Source organism: Mycteria americana, chromosome 5 (assembly GCF_035582795.1).
Source record: "Mycteria americana isolate JAX WOST 10 ecotype Jacksonville Zoo and Gardens chromosome 5, USCA_MyAme_1.0, whole genome shotgun sequence".
NCBI lineage: Eukaryota > Metazoa > Chordata > Aves > Ciconiiformes > Ciconiidae > Mycteria > Mycteria americana.
Window position 1 is genome coordinate 50,236,657 of NC_134369.1, and position 16,461 is coordinate 50,253,117.

General features: G+C 47.8%; 1 protein-coding gene and 1 long non-coding RNA gene across 14 annotated transcripts in view; one reads left to right on the forward strand and one right to left on the reverse strand.

The window, feature by feature from the left end:
* The window catches only part of LOC142410574 (uncharacterized), a 35,457-nt gene extending 31,918 nt beyond the window's left edge, over window positions 1-3,539 (reverse strand). Inside the window, exon 1 of the long non-coding RNA XR_012775949.1 lies at window positions 3,527-3,539. This is a non-coding gene — a long non-coding RNA (uncharacterized LOC142410574). The remainder of the gene's footprint in view (window positions 1-3,526) is intronic.
* The window catches only part of NRXN3 (neurexin 3), a 983,905-nt gene that overhangs the window by 597,120 nt on the left and 370,324 nt on the right, over window positions 1-16,461 (forward strand). For 2 of the 13 annotated variants that reach the window (XM_075503353.1, XM_075503355.1), the window contains exon 1: window positions 3,130-4,244. The exons of 10 other annotated variants lie outside the window; for them this stretch is intronic. In XM_075503353.1, the coding sequence (XP_075359468.1) occupies window positions 4,001-4,244 (244 nt within the window). In that variant the 5' untranslated portion in view covers window positions 3,130-4,000. Of the gene's footprint in view, window positions 1-3,129; window positions 4,245-16,461 lie in introns of those variants that run through there. One more of the 13 variants, XM_075503354.1, reaches the window with a different exon arrangement.

The window sequence follows — 16,461 nt, forward strand, 5'->3', positions numbered from 1 at the left end:
AGGGCAGTAAATACATCCACCAACAGCTAATAAAGCAAGGCAGAGTGAAGTTCCAGTACTTTACGGTGTCACCAGAACCCTGCGATGTATTTATAGCCAGCTTCACAGTTTTTTTCCTTTTTTTAATTTATTTTTATGTTGTACTCGTACAGATTGGCTCTTTTGGCCTTTCTCCTCTTTGCCTAAGGCAGTTTACCCAATGGTTTGTAGCAAAGGAAGGTTGGTGGGCAGAACTTAGACAGGACAAATCCTCAGCACAGGGACAACACACAGCAGCTCTCTGTTTCTCCTGTTCAGGGGCTACAAGGCATTTTCTGTCTATGGCCAGGGCAGTTTGAAGTGATGCTCATCTCCTTTGTACACTCCCTGCACCTAAGCTGGTACCTCTATATGTGGGGAAGGGGTTGGTGGCAGAGTGAGCAAGCTGAGGAAAGGATCAGTGATTTGTTTTGGAGCTAGGTAATTTATTGTCCATTGAGGGCTCTGCCTCCTGCAGCAGCCCAAGAGGTGGCCAGCATGAACAGAGTCTCAGGTACAGAGAAGAGAAGAGGATGTGGTCTGTCAGACTGTTAAAGGGCAAGTAAGACTCCAAGGTTGCCACCATGGTTTAGTCAACAAAGAAGGTCCCTCTTCTGTTTTTTCTCTTTCTGTTGCTGAAAGATTTGGGCAAATAGTTGCAGAAAAGTGGCAAGGGGTGTATCTCTGCAGTTTCCCTGCTCTTCCCTCTAGAATTGTGCTTCCTAAAACACATCAGTTTTCCATATAAATGAATGAGTTTTCCACCATTGTCCTCTGGAGTAGCAGCACTGAGTCCTCAATGTTTAGATCTGGAGTCCCATTTTAACGGATTGATCCTGTAATGTGTGATATATTCTGTCCTTTTTGTAGCGCTGTAGTCAGAGCAAAAGGAAGTAAAATGATGGGAGGAAGATCTTTGTTGCATTCTTGATAACTAGTTGGGTCTGAAATTTATTCAGAACAGATTTTCTGTATTTTACAAATAAACTATTCAGTGATATGTATTTAATACACATCCTTCCCCCTTTCCCCTAAATCAAGCCCCCTACAGTTTAACTACACAACAAATATTTCAGAATACTTTGTCTGTGGACTGAGTGAAAGTCAGGACTTCTGCGGCAAGGGATTCAAGGTGGATGCCAGCAGCATCCTCATGGGCTGGCAGCCTTTCAAGAGTCATATGCCAGGTTATATTCCCCCTCCTCTCCCAAGTACAATTAGGAACAGGGGGAGGCTTACTCTCAAAGACAGGATCCTTCTGGGTATCCTGCCACATATATGGCAGCAACTCCAGTTTCCTCAACAAAACTCAGGGCCAGGAACAGTTGTCTTGCACAGATAAAACTGCTCTGTGCCCTGTGCGTGGCACTGCAAATCTGCCAGCCAGCAGGCACCTGCACCACAGGTTACTCACCCCTGTGTCTGGCTGCGTGCCCCGTTGTGAGGAAGGCTGATATTCACACTTTAAGGCTAACAAATGGCCACCAACTCAGTCAAACGTTTATACTAACAACATGTACTGGTTAGGATGGAGAGTCTCGGTGTCTGTTCTGTTCAGTTCCCATGTCTATCAGTCACTCACTGGCTCAATGCCTCTGAGCCTCTGTTTCCTTATCTGCAGAACGGCAAAGTAATACCTAAAGCTGTTGAATGGCTTCATTAATAAAAGATTTTAAAGCAGTCTGAGATTCTTAGGTGGCAGATGTTGGATAAATTTGAAAGTAATATTCTCGCTTTCCAGCTTTACCATCCACAATCATCGATTAAACCCAGCAAAACACTGAAGTATTTCTGACTGCTCTAGCCCCTGATTTAGATCACTTAAACTATAACATAAGTTACTAGAAAAGAAATTACGAGCATATCAGGCTCAGCTAGAAGTACTAGGTGTGCGATTTGGGCTGATCATTACAAGTTACTGACGTGTTGTACCAAATACTTACGAAATGAGTCAAGCAGGTTTCTGAGGCGCATGTGTGCACACCTACAAACATGGGTCGAGAGGGGAAAACAAGGAAACTTACAGTCATAAACAATTTATTCCAGTTTGAATGAATAAATGAAGGAGAGGGAGACAGTGCAGTGCAAGGTGAGTCCTGAGGCTGGCTGGCTCCTTTTCCAAAGCTCCTTATTGACTCCCTGAGTGATCTTGCATAAGTCACTTCACCGTTGGTGCCTGGCTTCCCCAGTGTGGCTGGGGATTTTTGCCATGCAAATTGATAGCCAATAAATTACTAGATTATTAATTTATGGGCTGCAAACTCCGGCTGCAGTCCTCGCTCTCCGAGGATTAAGCACAAATACACCTGCTTGGACTCAGCCTATTGTTGCAGGAGCATTAAAAAAAAAATGAAAGCAGTATGGAGTTTTAATGAGCGCAGTCATTCCTGGTTCTCATTTTACTCCTGTGCGGCTGCGGCCGCAGGACGAGGACGGGGCGGCGCGGGGGGACGGTGTTAATTAAGCGCGTCCCTGTAGCAGCGCCGAGGGCCGGCTGCGCGCCCCCGCTCCCACCCTCAGCCGCACACGTCCCGCCGGGCTCCTGCCGCCGCGGCTCCTCCGGCTCCGCGCCCGCGGAGGGCCGCCCCTGCACGGCGGAGCGGGACCGCGGCGTGACAGGAGGTGCCCGTGGGAGGCGGGCACGTCCCGTCCCCGCACGGACGGGGTGGGCGCGTTTCCTCGGGGGCTGCTCGGGGCGGGCAGCCGCCACGGCCTGGCCCCTGCCCGTGGGCGCGGATGGGCAGGGGCGGATGCTGGGCACCGGTTCCCCGGGGCGGGGCGCTCCCCTCCGCCAGAGCAGCGCTGGCAACTCCCGTGCGAACAGTTTTGGGGGTCCGGGGTGTTCCCCGCTGCTGACAGCGGCAGCGCCGCCGCCGCAGCCAGCCACCGGCCCACCCCCTCCTCGCCCGGGTGGCCGCGCCGGGCCGGGGCCGGGACCCCCCGCCGGCGGGGCCGGGGGCGGCGAGCGCGTGTGTAAGGCACCGGCGCATGAATGGCGGGGGCGGTGCCGCCCTCCGGCCCCGCCTCCCCCCGGAGCCAGCCAGTCCCTCTGCGGAGAGCTGCCGCCGCCCTCATTGGCTCGCGGGGGTCGGTACATTTGCATGCGGCTCGCCCATTCGTGGAGCCGCTTCCCCGGCCGCCCCAGCGGCGCTTCACCTGCGCAGCGGAGTTGCCCGCACTTGGCGCGCCGGCCGGCAGCATCCCGCCCCCGGCTCCGCTCCGCGCCCCGCCGCTCCGCCGGACCCGCGCCGCCCGGCCCTCCGGCCTCTCCTCCGCGCTTGCTTGCTTGCTTGCTTTCCTGCCTGCCTGGGAAGACTTGGCGTTGCCCTGCCCGGCTGCGCAGGGTTAATCGGCTTGAGCCCTTGGTCGCTTGGATCCGGTGGAAGAAGGATAACAATCCAGATCTGTGTGTGTGTGTGTGCCTAGCAGTTCTGCATTGCAACACTTGCTAGTGGAGAAGCAACAGAAACCCCCTGGAATTGGGATAAAAAAAAAATCAAAAATTTACCTGGGGTCTCTGGTTTTTTCCTTCTTTTTCGTTTTCAGTAGTCCCTCTCAGCTTAGTGAGAGACAGGGATCGCAGGCAGGGAAAAGTCCTCAAGGACCCCGTGATCCTGGAGGAACCTGGCAAGTGCAAGCTCCAGGACCCTCGCGCTGACATGTGCGGCTTTCCTGCGCTCTCCTGGAGGCTCGGTACGGCCGCGGTGTTCCTGGCACAGTAGATCCAGCCCTGGGAAACGGCGCGTCTTATTCTTCTGTGTGTGGTTACTAACCTGCCCCCTTCCCTCCCCTTCCCTCCTAGCACACGCTCTTTCGCACAGACACATACTGTCTCTTTGCCTCCTGAACACACACGCACACCCTACAGCCTCGGAAGCGACTCTCCTTTCTGCTAGCATGGGTCCCCTGGCATCATGAACCTTATCCTCTCTCCCTGGCTGGAATTCAGACTGCCCGTCTGTAGGTGCCCTGTGCCTTGACCATGCACCTGAGAATAGACCCCAGCATTTGCCCGGGACGCCGCCCCGCCTGGACCCTGTGGATGTGCTCCCTCTTTTGGGGATGTATCGTCAGCTCTGTGTGGAGTTCCTCTAACGTGGCTTCTTCTGCCTCCTCTTCCTCGTCTGTATCTCAGGCTCAGTATGAGCATCACTTCCACGGCAGCAAGCACCACTCTGTGCCTATCTCTATCTACCGCTCCCCTGTCTCCCTCCGAGGAGGACACGGTGGGTTCCCACTCTTGTTTCTTTCTAACCTTTTTGCAGAGCAGCTGGAGCAGCAGAGAGGGAACAGGGACGATGGCTGCGACTCCGGGGGAGGGGGGTCCTCCCAGCCCCTCATATTTCCGCCGTTAGCTCCCCTCCCCGTTAACCCTCCTTTCCTCCCCTGCCCCCTCGCCGAGCAGAGCCTAGGGCTGAGGACGGGCCGCTTCCAGAGCCAACTTCCCCGGGCGGCGTGGTCCAGCAGGACGGAGGGTGGGGGCTGGCGGGGCCGGGGCGGGCTCGGGCTGCTCCGTGCCAGGCGGCAGCGCCCAACACCTGGGGGCAGGCGGAGGGGTACCCGCTCCCGTCCCGCTGGGGCTGGGGGTCCTCCGAGAGGGGATCACTGACTCCCTGGCTCCCGGCCCTCGTGGAGTCGTAGCGGCTGACGTGGCCCTGGCAGCAGCGCATCTTCCCCGCCGGCCCCCCCGGTATTCCCGGGTGCCCCGCTGCGGGAGGGCCGGCGGGGGTTCGGGGGGGCGCCCGCCGCGGCTTCTCCCCTGCCCTGCCTGCTTGCTCTCTCGCTCGCTTGCAGCCTTCCTTGGTGAAGTTGTCGGGTGGCTCGGGGCGTACAACGGAAAAGGCGAGGTCTCCTTACCTCTGCTCCCGGCTCCCTGCTTGGTGCCTGGCAGTGGCTTCCCGGGAAACCCAGGAGCAGGAAATAATAGGGAGTGGGTTTCCACTCCCGCAGCAAGGGAGAAGGGGAAGAGGGGGTCTGAGGGACGCCGGGGGAGGGGACCCGCGAGCATCCTGCCCCTGAAATGCTGAGCAATGCTCAGCAGCTGGACCAGCACTGCCTCTTGCCCAGCTCTCCTGAGTCTGGCCACCCTGAGAGGAGTTGGCCCAGGCCTGGCTGAAGTGGGGGCTCCCCCTCATGTCCACCTTCTCCTCTTCTCTGTCCTGTGTGCCCTGGCTTCTGCCTTCAGCCACATCAGCCAGGAGAGGCAGGCAGGCCAGGGCCTGGCCCTTCCCCTGCAGGGCTACAGTTCAGGGTCAGGTCTGGCCAAGGTGTGAATCCCACAGCAGCTCTGCTCTGCTAGCTTTTAGATAAAGGTAGCGATATACTGGAAAGGCAACTAAAGTCTTTGCTATTGTACCCAGCTCTGTCGTTCTCTCTCCCAGCTTGCCTTTCCTTTAGCTATTCCTGTTGGAAACTCTTTGGGGCAGGGACTCGCTGATCACTTACAGCCCTCACTTTAGCGCAATAGGGACTCTCTCACGTGGTCCTTGAGTATTGCTGCAAATAACAGGGCTCCTGCTGCTAATGATTAATAACCCATAACGGAGTTTCACATGGGTGGTGCTTAACAGATGGTCTTGATGTCTGGCATGGCACTGGTTCCCTTCCCGTGTGGGGCCTGAATGTGTTTCTTTTGCTTTTTGGGGTGGATGTGAACATTGGGGTAGAAGTGGGAGATTGATAGGCTGACAGGATGCTGCTACTTGTGTCTGCAGAACTGGCTGCTCACTTCTAGCTCAACCCGTTTCACCCAGTGCTGTTTCGGTCCCAAGTCCTCGCCTCTGCAGCGCGGTTCTGTTCTGCAGTGCCCTGGGCTCCCCCCTCCCGCGCTCCCAGAGCACGAGCAATGTGCCCTGCAGTGCTCCTGGCCACCCTCTTCCCATGCCCTCTAGCAGCTGTGCTAAAGCACCTCCTGCTAGCACAGCCCTGCTCTGCTGGTACTCAGTTGTGACCCGCAGCATCTGCCTCCTGGCTTTGTTCCGGAGCCCATTCCCTCTCCAATGTGCCTCAGCTCAGACCTGCAGTACTGAGCTCCTTCTACAACTCTGCCAGTGTACCTATAGCCTTAATTGGAGGTCCATCCCTCGCTGTGCCGTTTGAACTCTTCAGACTGCTCTGCTGGTCATCCGAACGCTTATCCGTGACACTCCAGGTTTCAATATTCCTGTAACCCTGACACAGCCCTGCCAGCACATCCTCCTAGTGCCTACTGCAGCCATGTCATGCGGCATTTCAACCAACTGTCCCACAGCTCTCCCCTCCCTTCCCCTCTCCTTCCAAGCAGTCCTCTCCCTCATTTCTGACACTGGTTCTTCTTCTTCTGGTCCTGCACAGACATGCTTCTGTAGCTGAGTGCTCCTATGATGGAAGGGGATAGTAAAGTCTGGCTCACGGGTCACTTGTAAGGAAAGGAGAGAAGGATGTCGCAAAATGAGATAGTAGTTAGCCCTGATGTAAAAGGCAGGCAGTAGTCTGCGGGAGAGTCCACAGTCTGTTTCCTGGTCAAGAAATGATAGTTCTTTTCTCCTTGATGACTTTTCCATCTGCCCTGAAAGCCCAGCAAAGCCTCATTTAAGAGCCCTGAGCAAAAGCTGTTATCAACTTAAGTGAGAGGCATTTTTTCTGTGTCCTCATTGCAGTAAGGAATCAAGAGAAATGGGGAGCTCAGGCTGGTACATAAGCCAGCCTGAGATTTTTTTTTTTCCATTCCTAATCATGCCATGTAGCAAAGCTGGCATGGAAACCCCTTTGGCCATGAGTAAGGGAGGGGGGAGAGAGAGAGGAAAAAGAGACCACAAAGACAGCTGGTCTTGTAAACACACACATGGTTTATTTTTGTGTTTTCTTTCACTGTTGCATGACAGAGGCCCTTGGAATTTGGATCCATGACAGTGTTGAGGAGTCAGATCCCAGGGAGGCCGTGTGCTCCCCGTGTTTCCTGGGATTTTGATTTTTATTTTTTTGCTAGAGGGAAATAAAAAATCATTCTGACTCCTGCCCTACTTGGTGGCTGCATTCATACTGGTTTTGGAAGGAATCAGGTCAGGATTCCAGCCTCCCTGCTGTGTTGCCTCCCAGTCCCGCAGTGCGGACCACCGGGGCTCAGTCTTGTATTTAACCGTATTTTCCTTTTTTCTTCTACATCCTAGTGGATTTCAATCTGTTTGAAGAAGCAGATTAGTATCTAGCACAGAGGAAAAGTAAATGTCTTGTAGGCAGTGAACACTTGTTTGGACTCTGTGTTTAGTGCTCCTTTAAAATCAGTGGAAAACCTTCTCGTGGCTTAACTTGAGTAGGACTGGGCCCAGATCTGGCAGTCATTACCATGCTGGTTTTACGAGAGTTAATTCTGAAATCACCAAGCTGGTGCTTTCCGGTAGTTGAGCTGCAACCTGCAAATGTAAAACTTGGCACAGCGCAACTTCTCAAGGAGAAAGTCTTTGTAACAGGTTTACCTTCCTGTCAGCAGTGGAGTGAGCCTGGCCAGGCAGCGGACTTCAGCAAGTCAGAAGAAATCTTTTTTTCCATGTGAGGACCTTCCTAGACTGGCAGAATCTTTCTCCCTGAACAACAGGAAGGGAAAGCCACGATTCCTCTTTGTTTCACTAAGGGCTTATGGGACAGAGGGAGGAAGAAATCCGACTATGGAACAAAGTTGGGGCTGTGTTTATTGAAAGTCCTCATGTGCTGAATCCTCCTGCCTTCCCTTAGCTATTTAGCACCTGCTGGGTCAGCTGCTTTACCTGAGCCTGCAGCAGTGACTTCACAGCCCCTCTTTCCAGTCCTCATCGCCTCAGCTGATGAATAATGCATGCCTCCGGTTGACAGATAAAATGAAGAGATTTGTGCGTGTTTTGTCTTAGTGATGAATTAATTAATTTGGTTTCTCCTTTTCTCCTCCAGCTGTTTTTCTCTGGCCCTCCTTAATGGATGGGGAGCTGGGGTGCACAGAGGTGACGTGATGCCTCGTGCAGATCGCCCCAGCCTTCAGAGTACTGCTGTGCAGGGGCAGCTACGGGAGCAATGGTGGGCGTGGGGGTGTTCCTCTTTTGGTTTTCGCTTTGTGGGGACTAGGCTTGCTCAGGCTGTTGCACAAGCGACAGCAAAAAGTGAATGCTTGTCATGAGGACTGGCAGTGAGCAGTCACCAGATCTTATAGGTGTAACTCTTAGGCCTTAGTCAATTCTTAGAAGTTCTATCATTTATATAAAGCATTTCCATCTCTTACGTCTTTTTTAGAATTAGCGAATGAGAACGAATGCTTGGACAAATCAAGAGAATGTTTCCATAAAATAGGCAGGTATTCTGCAAACCAGTGTCAAAGCTTGCCACACACAGGTATGATCGTGAACCCTCTTTATAATACATATGTGCTACTCCTTGCCACTCCTTCAGCGTGACCTATTCCAGTGTCTTTGGACTGCAATCCTGCCTTTTCTATAAAATAGAAAACTAATTCCCAGTTCTTGGCACTGCTCATTCCCCAGTACCGAGCAGGACCTTCCCTGTTCCTCCATCATCAGGAGATTACTTTGAGCAACCGTTGGTAGCTTTAACAAAAGAGAAGAATTCATTCTATACAGAGCAGTCAGTGATACAGTAAAATTAACTTCATTCAGAGCTGAAATTAGGGTTGCAGATAAGTTCTGCAAAGGTGAAAAGCTAGAAGTTTGTCTACTTTCTGCGGCTCGCCTCTAGTCTCCTATCAATAATGAAGCCTAATTTTTTTGCAAAGACCAGTGATTCTGTATGCCTGAATGTTTACATTCCCTTCCCCAGAGACATTAATAATGACTAACGTTTTTAAAGAAAGGTGAAGTCTGCTTAAATTGTCTCAAGCTGGCTATCCAGAAATCTAAGCATCCAAACTCACTAGTTCCTTGTACTGTTGTTTAAGTGATCATAGCTGAGCTTTGCCCCCCCCCGTGCTGAGCCTCTGTAGCTCTTCTGAGAAAGCACAGCATTCAGTAGTTGAACACAGGGAAATTCTGGTATATGCAAAGGCTGTTTCCTCAAAACGAGGTTACTGTTTGATTTATTCTTTGCATACTTTTCTATGAAACAGTTTCTGATCAGGTGCTTTGACTTCTCATTCTGTGCATGGTATTAACTGTTCCCAACTTGGAATAGCTTGCGTTGATCTGCAAAATTGAAGCTTAAGTGTGTTCACCTGGTACTTGATCCTGGGAGATCCCAGTGATCTTATGAGATACGGAACATGAGAAACCTAATGTTATTGTTGAACCCTGTCATTCTGATTTAATATATGTCTCTGTGCTCTTTGAAACATTGCTCAGACATGTGCTGCTGAAGGTACAGTCTCTTAAGATACATGTTTAAAAAAAAGTCTTCTGATAGCTACTTTGTGCTTGCTCAGTATCTCATAGCACGTTTTGCAAAAGTGGGAAAGCTAGTCCTGAGTCAGAATTAGATTAGGGCTTTCTTCCTCCTTATATTTCCTTTGCAATTTAGACTGGAGAGAGGTTTCTTCTTCTCTTCATCATTTCTGCTTTTGGGTAATATAGCCCTGACTTGTCAAGGAACTGCCACATTCTACTGCAGAGGTGACTGCGTTTCAAAGACAGATGAAGGATCCTGCTGTATGCTTTGTATAGGCATTGAAGTTGTAAAGAATATTGGGTTATGTGACACAAGCTACACAGTCAGAATGCTGCAGAATGAGAATGGTACTTCTTATAATATTTCTACATTTTGAAAATGGAAGAAATTTTTCTTAAAGATGCTGGCCAGTTTTCCATGGGCTTTTTTTTTTTTCCTTCTCTTGCTATGGCATGAAAATACATGCTTGAACAATGTTACGATAGTCACTGGGTTATTACATACTGTGCTGTTGGAAGCTCCAAATTCCTTACACAGGTCTAACTAGAAGCAGGAAAAAGTACCTAGGTCATCTAAGGTGGGAATACAGACAAGAACAGGATAGTCTCCAGCTGGTGGTGGGGAAGTTCCATGGTTTGCTGTACAGAAGGTAACCGAATAGAGCTGGAGCTTCTCAGTGCAAGGAGCAGAAGTTTTGTCTGGGAAGTACACAGGATGACCATTCTTCTATTTTCTCTATTTCCATGTGCTGTGCCTTAAGAAGACCGGCTCTCTGTGTAGTTGCCCAGGATGACAGTCCTGTGCTGGTTGGCAAACATTTTTTGGTTTTGCATTTCTGTTGTTCTGGTGGGCTTTGATAACTATGACAGGTTACTTGCGCTAGAGAGAAAGAGGTGGTTTTCATGTCTTCTGTGTAACCTCCACACACAAGATGACATGCTGTTGACCAGTGTCTCTCATTTGTTGTATGACCTTGGTGAAACATTACCTTTCTTTCTGAGTTGTTTTCTTCATCTGTGAAATGAAGAGAAAACCATTTATCTCCTAGGTGAGGTGAGCAGTCCTGGTGCACCTGTGTGCTTAGAGATCCCTGGCCGGGAGCCACAGAAGTGTATGAAATCCCAGTAGTCCTCTTAGGCTTTAGATGTCAGAGCAACTTAAAAGAGCAGCCTGCTTCAATCTCTCCTTGAAGGACAAGCGAGACACCTTCAAGTTCTGGACAGAGATCCCAGTAGCGTTTGGCTTTAAAGCCTGGACAGGCTGTAGTGCCAGATGCCAGCATTGGTGTTTCCGAAGGAGCAGGAGAGCATTTCGGCTGGAGTGCTGGCTGTGCCAAATTCCAGGCAGCTGCCGGAGCCAGCGGCCTGCGATTCCCCACGGCTCCCTTGCCGCTCTTGCAATTACTTCTCTTGCACTCTGTGTGTGTGTGCACATTAAAACATAACTACTTATACCTGAGTGACTTTCCCCCAAACTATGAATTTAAAGTACTTCTGACACTGTCTTTTAGAGTTTGAGTATAATTATATGCTTTGGGTATAAATTGGGGTTTTTGCTACATAAGAAACTAATGGAAATGATCTGCCTGTTCCTGTAGTTTATGGATTATATGCTTTAGATCTAGGGATGTATTTTTAGGCTGCTTTTCTGTATGGTGTATTAAAATGAAAATGAAGTTGGTGTGAGCTATAGTGGTTGCTAAGCATGAATAGCAGGCTGGTAAAGGACATTACTAAATTGATCTACTGCTAAGGTTTACTTTATCATCTCTTAGTTTTGCACCTTTCATCTCTTTGCATTCTTGATGATTGAGAACAGGAGAGTGGAAAGTATTTCACAGTCTATAGAGGGCCTTGTGTCTGCAGAACCTCAAGGGACAGGGTGAATGAATCAGAAAGACGTAAGATGTTGCTAAAAAAAGACCCTTCGCTTATTCTGTGAATACCACATGGTAAAGAATCAGGGAAGACTCTGTTTTCTAGAGGGCTCAGGAAAAGAATACCATCAGGCCGACGCGCCTGTTTAGTCAACAGGCCAGGCTCCATTTAATAACTGCAGTGTAAATCCGTCTCCATGCTATCCTTGGAACATGGTTTTGAATTTAGAACAAATTCAGCATATCTACATTAAGCAGATCAAATTATCGGAAGGGGAGAGGAGGTGAAGTTTTTTTTTTCCAACAGTTTGATCTTTAATATCATCCTGGATGACATCAACTGATTGTCTGGATGCGTTTGGTGAACCCTTTGCTTCCTTGCTCTTCTGCTGTGCTGCCCAGCGAGGGTTTTCATGACTCCCTGTCGTGACTGGATCCTGAAGTTAGAGCAGCCTGCTGCTCCTGCTCCAGCTGGTTTGCTTAATGACCTCAGCCAGTAGAGACATTACAGGGATAACGTCTGGAAATGTTTCTATCTAGCTGGTTCAGCAGGTTTGCTATTTCAGCTACCAGATGTTTCAGTGAACAAATGTCCTCCACTGCTGGTGAAGGCTTCAAACCATAGCATGAGGGCAAAGCAGCAGAGTACAGAAATTTCCCAAATAGTGTTGGGAAGGCAGTTTACGGGGTGGTTAAGGGAGTGAACACACAGTAGACAACTGTGTATCAAGCACACTGGTCATTAACAGTGTTTCTCCTTATCTCACCTACAGAGCATACATAAACATGGCTTTAGAGAAGCCAAGTCTACCACTGTTTTATTAAAATTGAAAACTTTCAGCACTGCTCATTTTGTCAAGCAGGAAAACTGGCTTCTTAACCATGTATGTGTGCTAGCAAATGTTGCAAGATGGTTTGAGATCTGCCTGCCTTCTGCAGGGCAAGTGAACATGTTTGACTAAAACAAAAATTGACCTGAAATTGTTGAAGAAATGCAAGTGTTTTCAAAGAAAAGAATAATAATTAAAAAAGGCCTGATTAATTTTGCTTCAGTTATTACGCTGCCTGGACTATATGTAGAAAATGGGTTCTGCCAAGGTCTCCACTTGGCTGTCTACTCTGGAAAGATTCTCACTGTCTGGCTGAACACTAAGGAATCCCTGTGTTTATTGGATTAAAACCTCTGAGTTTCTTGTACTTCATCTTTTGTAACTTCCCTGAGTTATGGTGATCATGTGAGACAGTTTCACTCCAAAGACTATTGGACATTGTAGTTTTATAGACACATTTTCTGACCTACGAGCACTGTGGGTCTTTTAGTATCTGGTGAGGTGAAACTGGAAACAGTAGGTAAAAAACTGATACCTTCCTCTTTCCTTTGTTTGTTCTTCTTGATTTCCTTGTCTAATGGTAACCCATCTTAGCTTTTGTCACATTCTGACTATGCTACTGATAATTATAATGTCCTGGGCTTTCGCAGAAGAATTTGTCATTCACTGATGTCCACTGAGTGCAGTGTTTAGGAATGCTGGTGGCCTGGACAGGACCTAGAGAAATCTTAAGTTTATGTGGCCTACATCTAGTCATCTGCTTCTGTAACCTCTCTGTAGGATTGCAGGAGGACCCCCTGCTCCCCCGGTATCATCTTTTCTTTGCAGTGAAGTAATGAATGCCGAAGCTATTCCAAGTTTCCCTGATCTTGCTCTCCTGCCTGCAGTCCAGCATATTTCCGTCAGTGTAGGTTTGCAAGATAGTGATGGCTTTGAATGCCTTTTCACTTTTTATTATCTCGCTGTGGAGTCTGCTCTCCTTCCTGTGCCCTCATGCATTCAGAAGCAGTTCATTAGAGGCAAGGAAAAGGCAAAGAAATTAATTTTCCTTGAGAAATGTATTCAGCACCTTATACAGGCTTGAAGAAGAGAAACAGAGCAGAGAATTCTTACTATCTTCTTTTCAGACTTTCTTTTTCCATGGAGAATCTGGAGAAAAAAATGTGTGTGCCCTGCAAGCATCCCTTTACCTGGTGACTTGCTTTTCTGACACTAGGCACTACGGGCACGCCAGGCTTGCAGTAGCCTGGAACAGAGTAAGGTGATGGGGGTGCCTGTCCTCCAGAATTGATGTGTATTGGCTTAGGAAAAAAAGAATATGTCTTGTAACTAAAGATCAGGGTGGCAAATTCTGCTCAGATGAATGCCAGTAGTGTATATCTAAGCTTATTTCGTTTCAGGTAATTGTTATGCCAGACAGATTGGTTTCTACTTAACAAGCCATAGACTCAGGCTAGTTTTCCTGGCCCAGTCATTAGGAAAATATATGCTGGCAAAATGAGCAGCCTCCTCTACTGGACTAATTAATACTTGATAACTGATTTACAGAAATGGTGAAAACCTGAGCCTGTTGTGCATTCCTCGGCGAGAACTTTTGCCATTGATGCCAGTGATGCCGTTGATGTCATATCCCATTTGGCAATAGGCAATGCTGAAGAGGTTTTTCCTCAGCAGCAGCACTGAGCAGAACTGAGGACAGGAACCCCCAGACTTTCTCCCTAGCTCTGCCACTGGCTTACCTTGACATAATGGATGGTGAATGTTAGAGGCACATCATACATTGCCAGGTGTTTCAGTTTCCCTATGCTGTAGTGCAGATATGTGATGAGTATTTAAAATCTCTTTAGATCCTGACATAACCCATCTGAAAGGAAAAGCACTATATTGTTATTGCTCTTTCCCAACATACTGGAAAGGTATTTTCGAACTTCAGCCAGAATATTTGGTCCTTTGAATTTAGGGACCTTCACAGCGCTATGGCTCCTGGTACTGTCTTTGGATGAAGTCCTGGGAATTCATCCCTGTAATGCCCTGAGAAGGATTGGTGCCTTTTTATGCAGCCAGTTCTGCAAAGAAATATTGATCCTTGTCCCAAGAATACAGTGCCAGAAAAATGGGGAATGCCTGGGCTGCGTGGTTAAATGCAGTTTTTTGTTTCAGTCATTTCTTTCTGAGAGCAAGTGATTCTTTGCTGCTGGTGACGGTTTCATTTACTGCTTCAAGAAGCATTACAGACATGCATTTCTCTTCACTAGTTCCAGAAATCTGGGCGGATTTTTTACACCAGTGACCCAAAGAGCTGACCACATCACTCCAGCCTCTACTTTTAGTGTCCCTGTTCGCTGTCTTCTGCTTCTGTCACAAGTTAGATCTTGTCTGCAACTGTTCAATCAATTCATTTTACCAAAAATTGTGAACAAAATTACCAAGGTGATTTCAGCTAGGAAGGGAAAGAAGAGGGGAGGGAGAGAAGAGGAGGAAGATGGAAATTAAGCTGAAGTGTGAATCAGTCAAGGGTACAATTCCCGTTCTTTCTTTCTCTTTGATCAGAAGTAAAGGAGGCAAGTATTATCAGAAGAACCATTAAAGACCCAAGTAGTTCTCAACAAAAGACACGGACAATTTGAAGCTGGAGGAAAAAGTACACTAAAGAAACAGGAAAGGAAGGAGCAGTATCCGAGTGCAGCAGCAGGGCTACCCTGTTGGCTCCTCTTGGTCTGAGCTGAGAAAGTTCAGGGTGCTCTGCAGGAGGCTGTAAGGTCTGCAACTTGCCCACCAGAGCCCCATGCTGCTGCTGTTCAGTTTACAGCAGTCTTTTAGCCACACACTTTTTTGACCTTGGATCTAGACTTCAAAGTATTCCCTATATTTTCACAAATCCAGTTACTGTGATGATTGAAACACCCATTTAGCTTTTTTTTTTTTTTTTTTTTACCATTGCCTGTGTGCTTGGAAGTCTTATTGCCAATATCAAGAACAAGGCATTAATACATTTAGCTTATTACCTACAGGTCTAATGAGTCAAGGCACTTTTTAAAAAAATTATTGTCTATGGAGGGAGAAAGGATGGATTCTGCTGCTGCTCAGCATGGGAAGAGCTGTGCAATGCTTTATGTGTATTCCTAAGACGGTCACTGGGACAGGCCCAGGTAAAGGCTGGGCTGTACTGCAGTCTGCAGTGGTGCCTCGGGGTGTGTGCTTGCCCTGCCTGTGCTCCCCGGTTACACAACAGGAGACAAAGAGGAGCAGTTTGTTCAAATGCAGTATCTGAATAGCGGGCATTTTTGTCGGGGCACCCCTGCGTGTGTACATAAGGATATGTGTAGTATTTCTCCTCAGGGAAGCTTGCTTCTCTTCAGAAGCAGTATCTGGTTTTTATGTTTCTGCTGAGGTTTAGGATTATGTGTAATTCATGTCCATAGGGAAGCTGAGTTCAGATTCAAGAAAGGGCTAGGGGCTGTGTGTGGAGACTATTTCCCTCTGAATACTGAGTAAAGACAAAGCAGTCATATCTGCAGGAGCTCTTTGTTTCTTCTTTTATCCCATTTCACAGCCTGAGTGACCATCCTACAGCAACCCTTTTCTATAACCTTTCTGGGTTCCTGGATTCAAGGGCACCTTCTAGAGAGGCTGATTCAGTCCCTGGCCTTCATGTAGCTGAACTCAACCACATTTACAGAAGTCCTAGTTAGTCAAGAAGTTTAAAATATGGTAACAGAGTCCCTCATGTGATATGACAATGCAATGTCATCATTTTATGGTACAGTGCTAATGGTTTCTAATTATTTAGAAAATAAATTATTTATAAATAAAATAATTATAAAATTAAATAATTATTATTACTTATATGATCCTCAAACAAAAAACCAAAAATGCAGTGGGTGGCTCTTGCAAAAGACAAGATTTCTGTTATCTTTGCTGTTTACATCATCCTTGCTCTGCGTGTCTTGGAATGAATCACAGAAAAACCATGCAGTCATTCCAAAAGAATTTGTAGGAAGGTTTCAGGATCCTGCCATGCAAACCTAGGCTCTGTAAATTCACCGACAAGACCCTACTATTAGAAAATCATTTGGAGTCTTATAGTCTACAGTCTTGTAGGCTACAGTCTTAGACTAGAAAAGATTCAGGAACTAAAAAAGATTTTTGGTTCAAATTACAGTTGAGTCATGAATTCTGTTAGTAATCTCTGAGGACAAGGCTTGGAAAATGTATGAGTGAATGTAGAAATTCACTGATAAAGAAATCCTGCATTAGAGTTGAGGTAAGCAAGGGACTAAACTGTCCCAGAATGCTGAGCTGCAGATAAACTCACAGTACAATCAATGATATGTCAGCACCAATTTTGGTTAGATGCTGATACACAATTAGAAGAGACATATCCAACCTGAAGGAAGA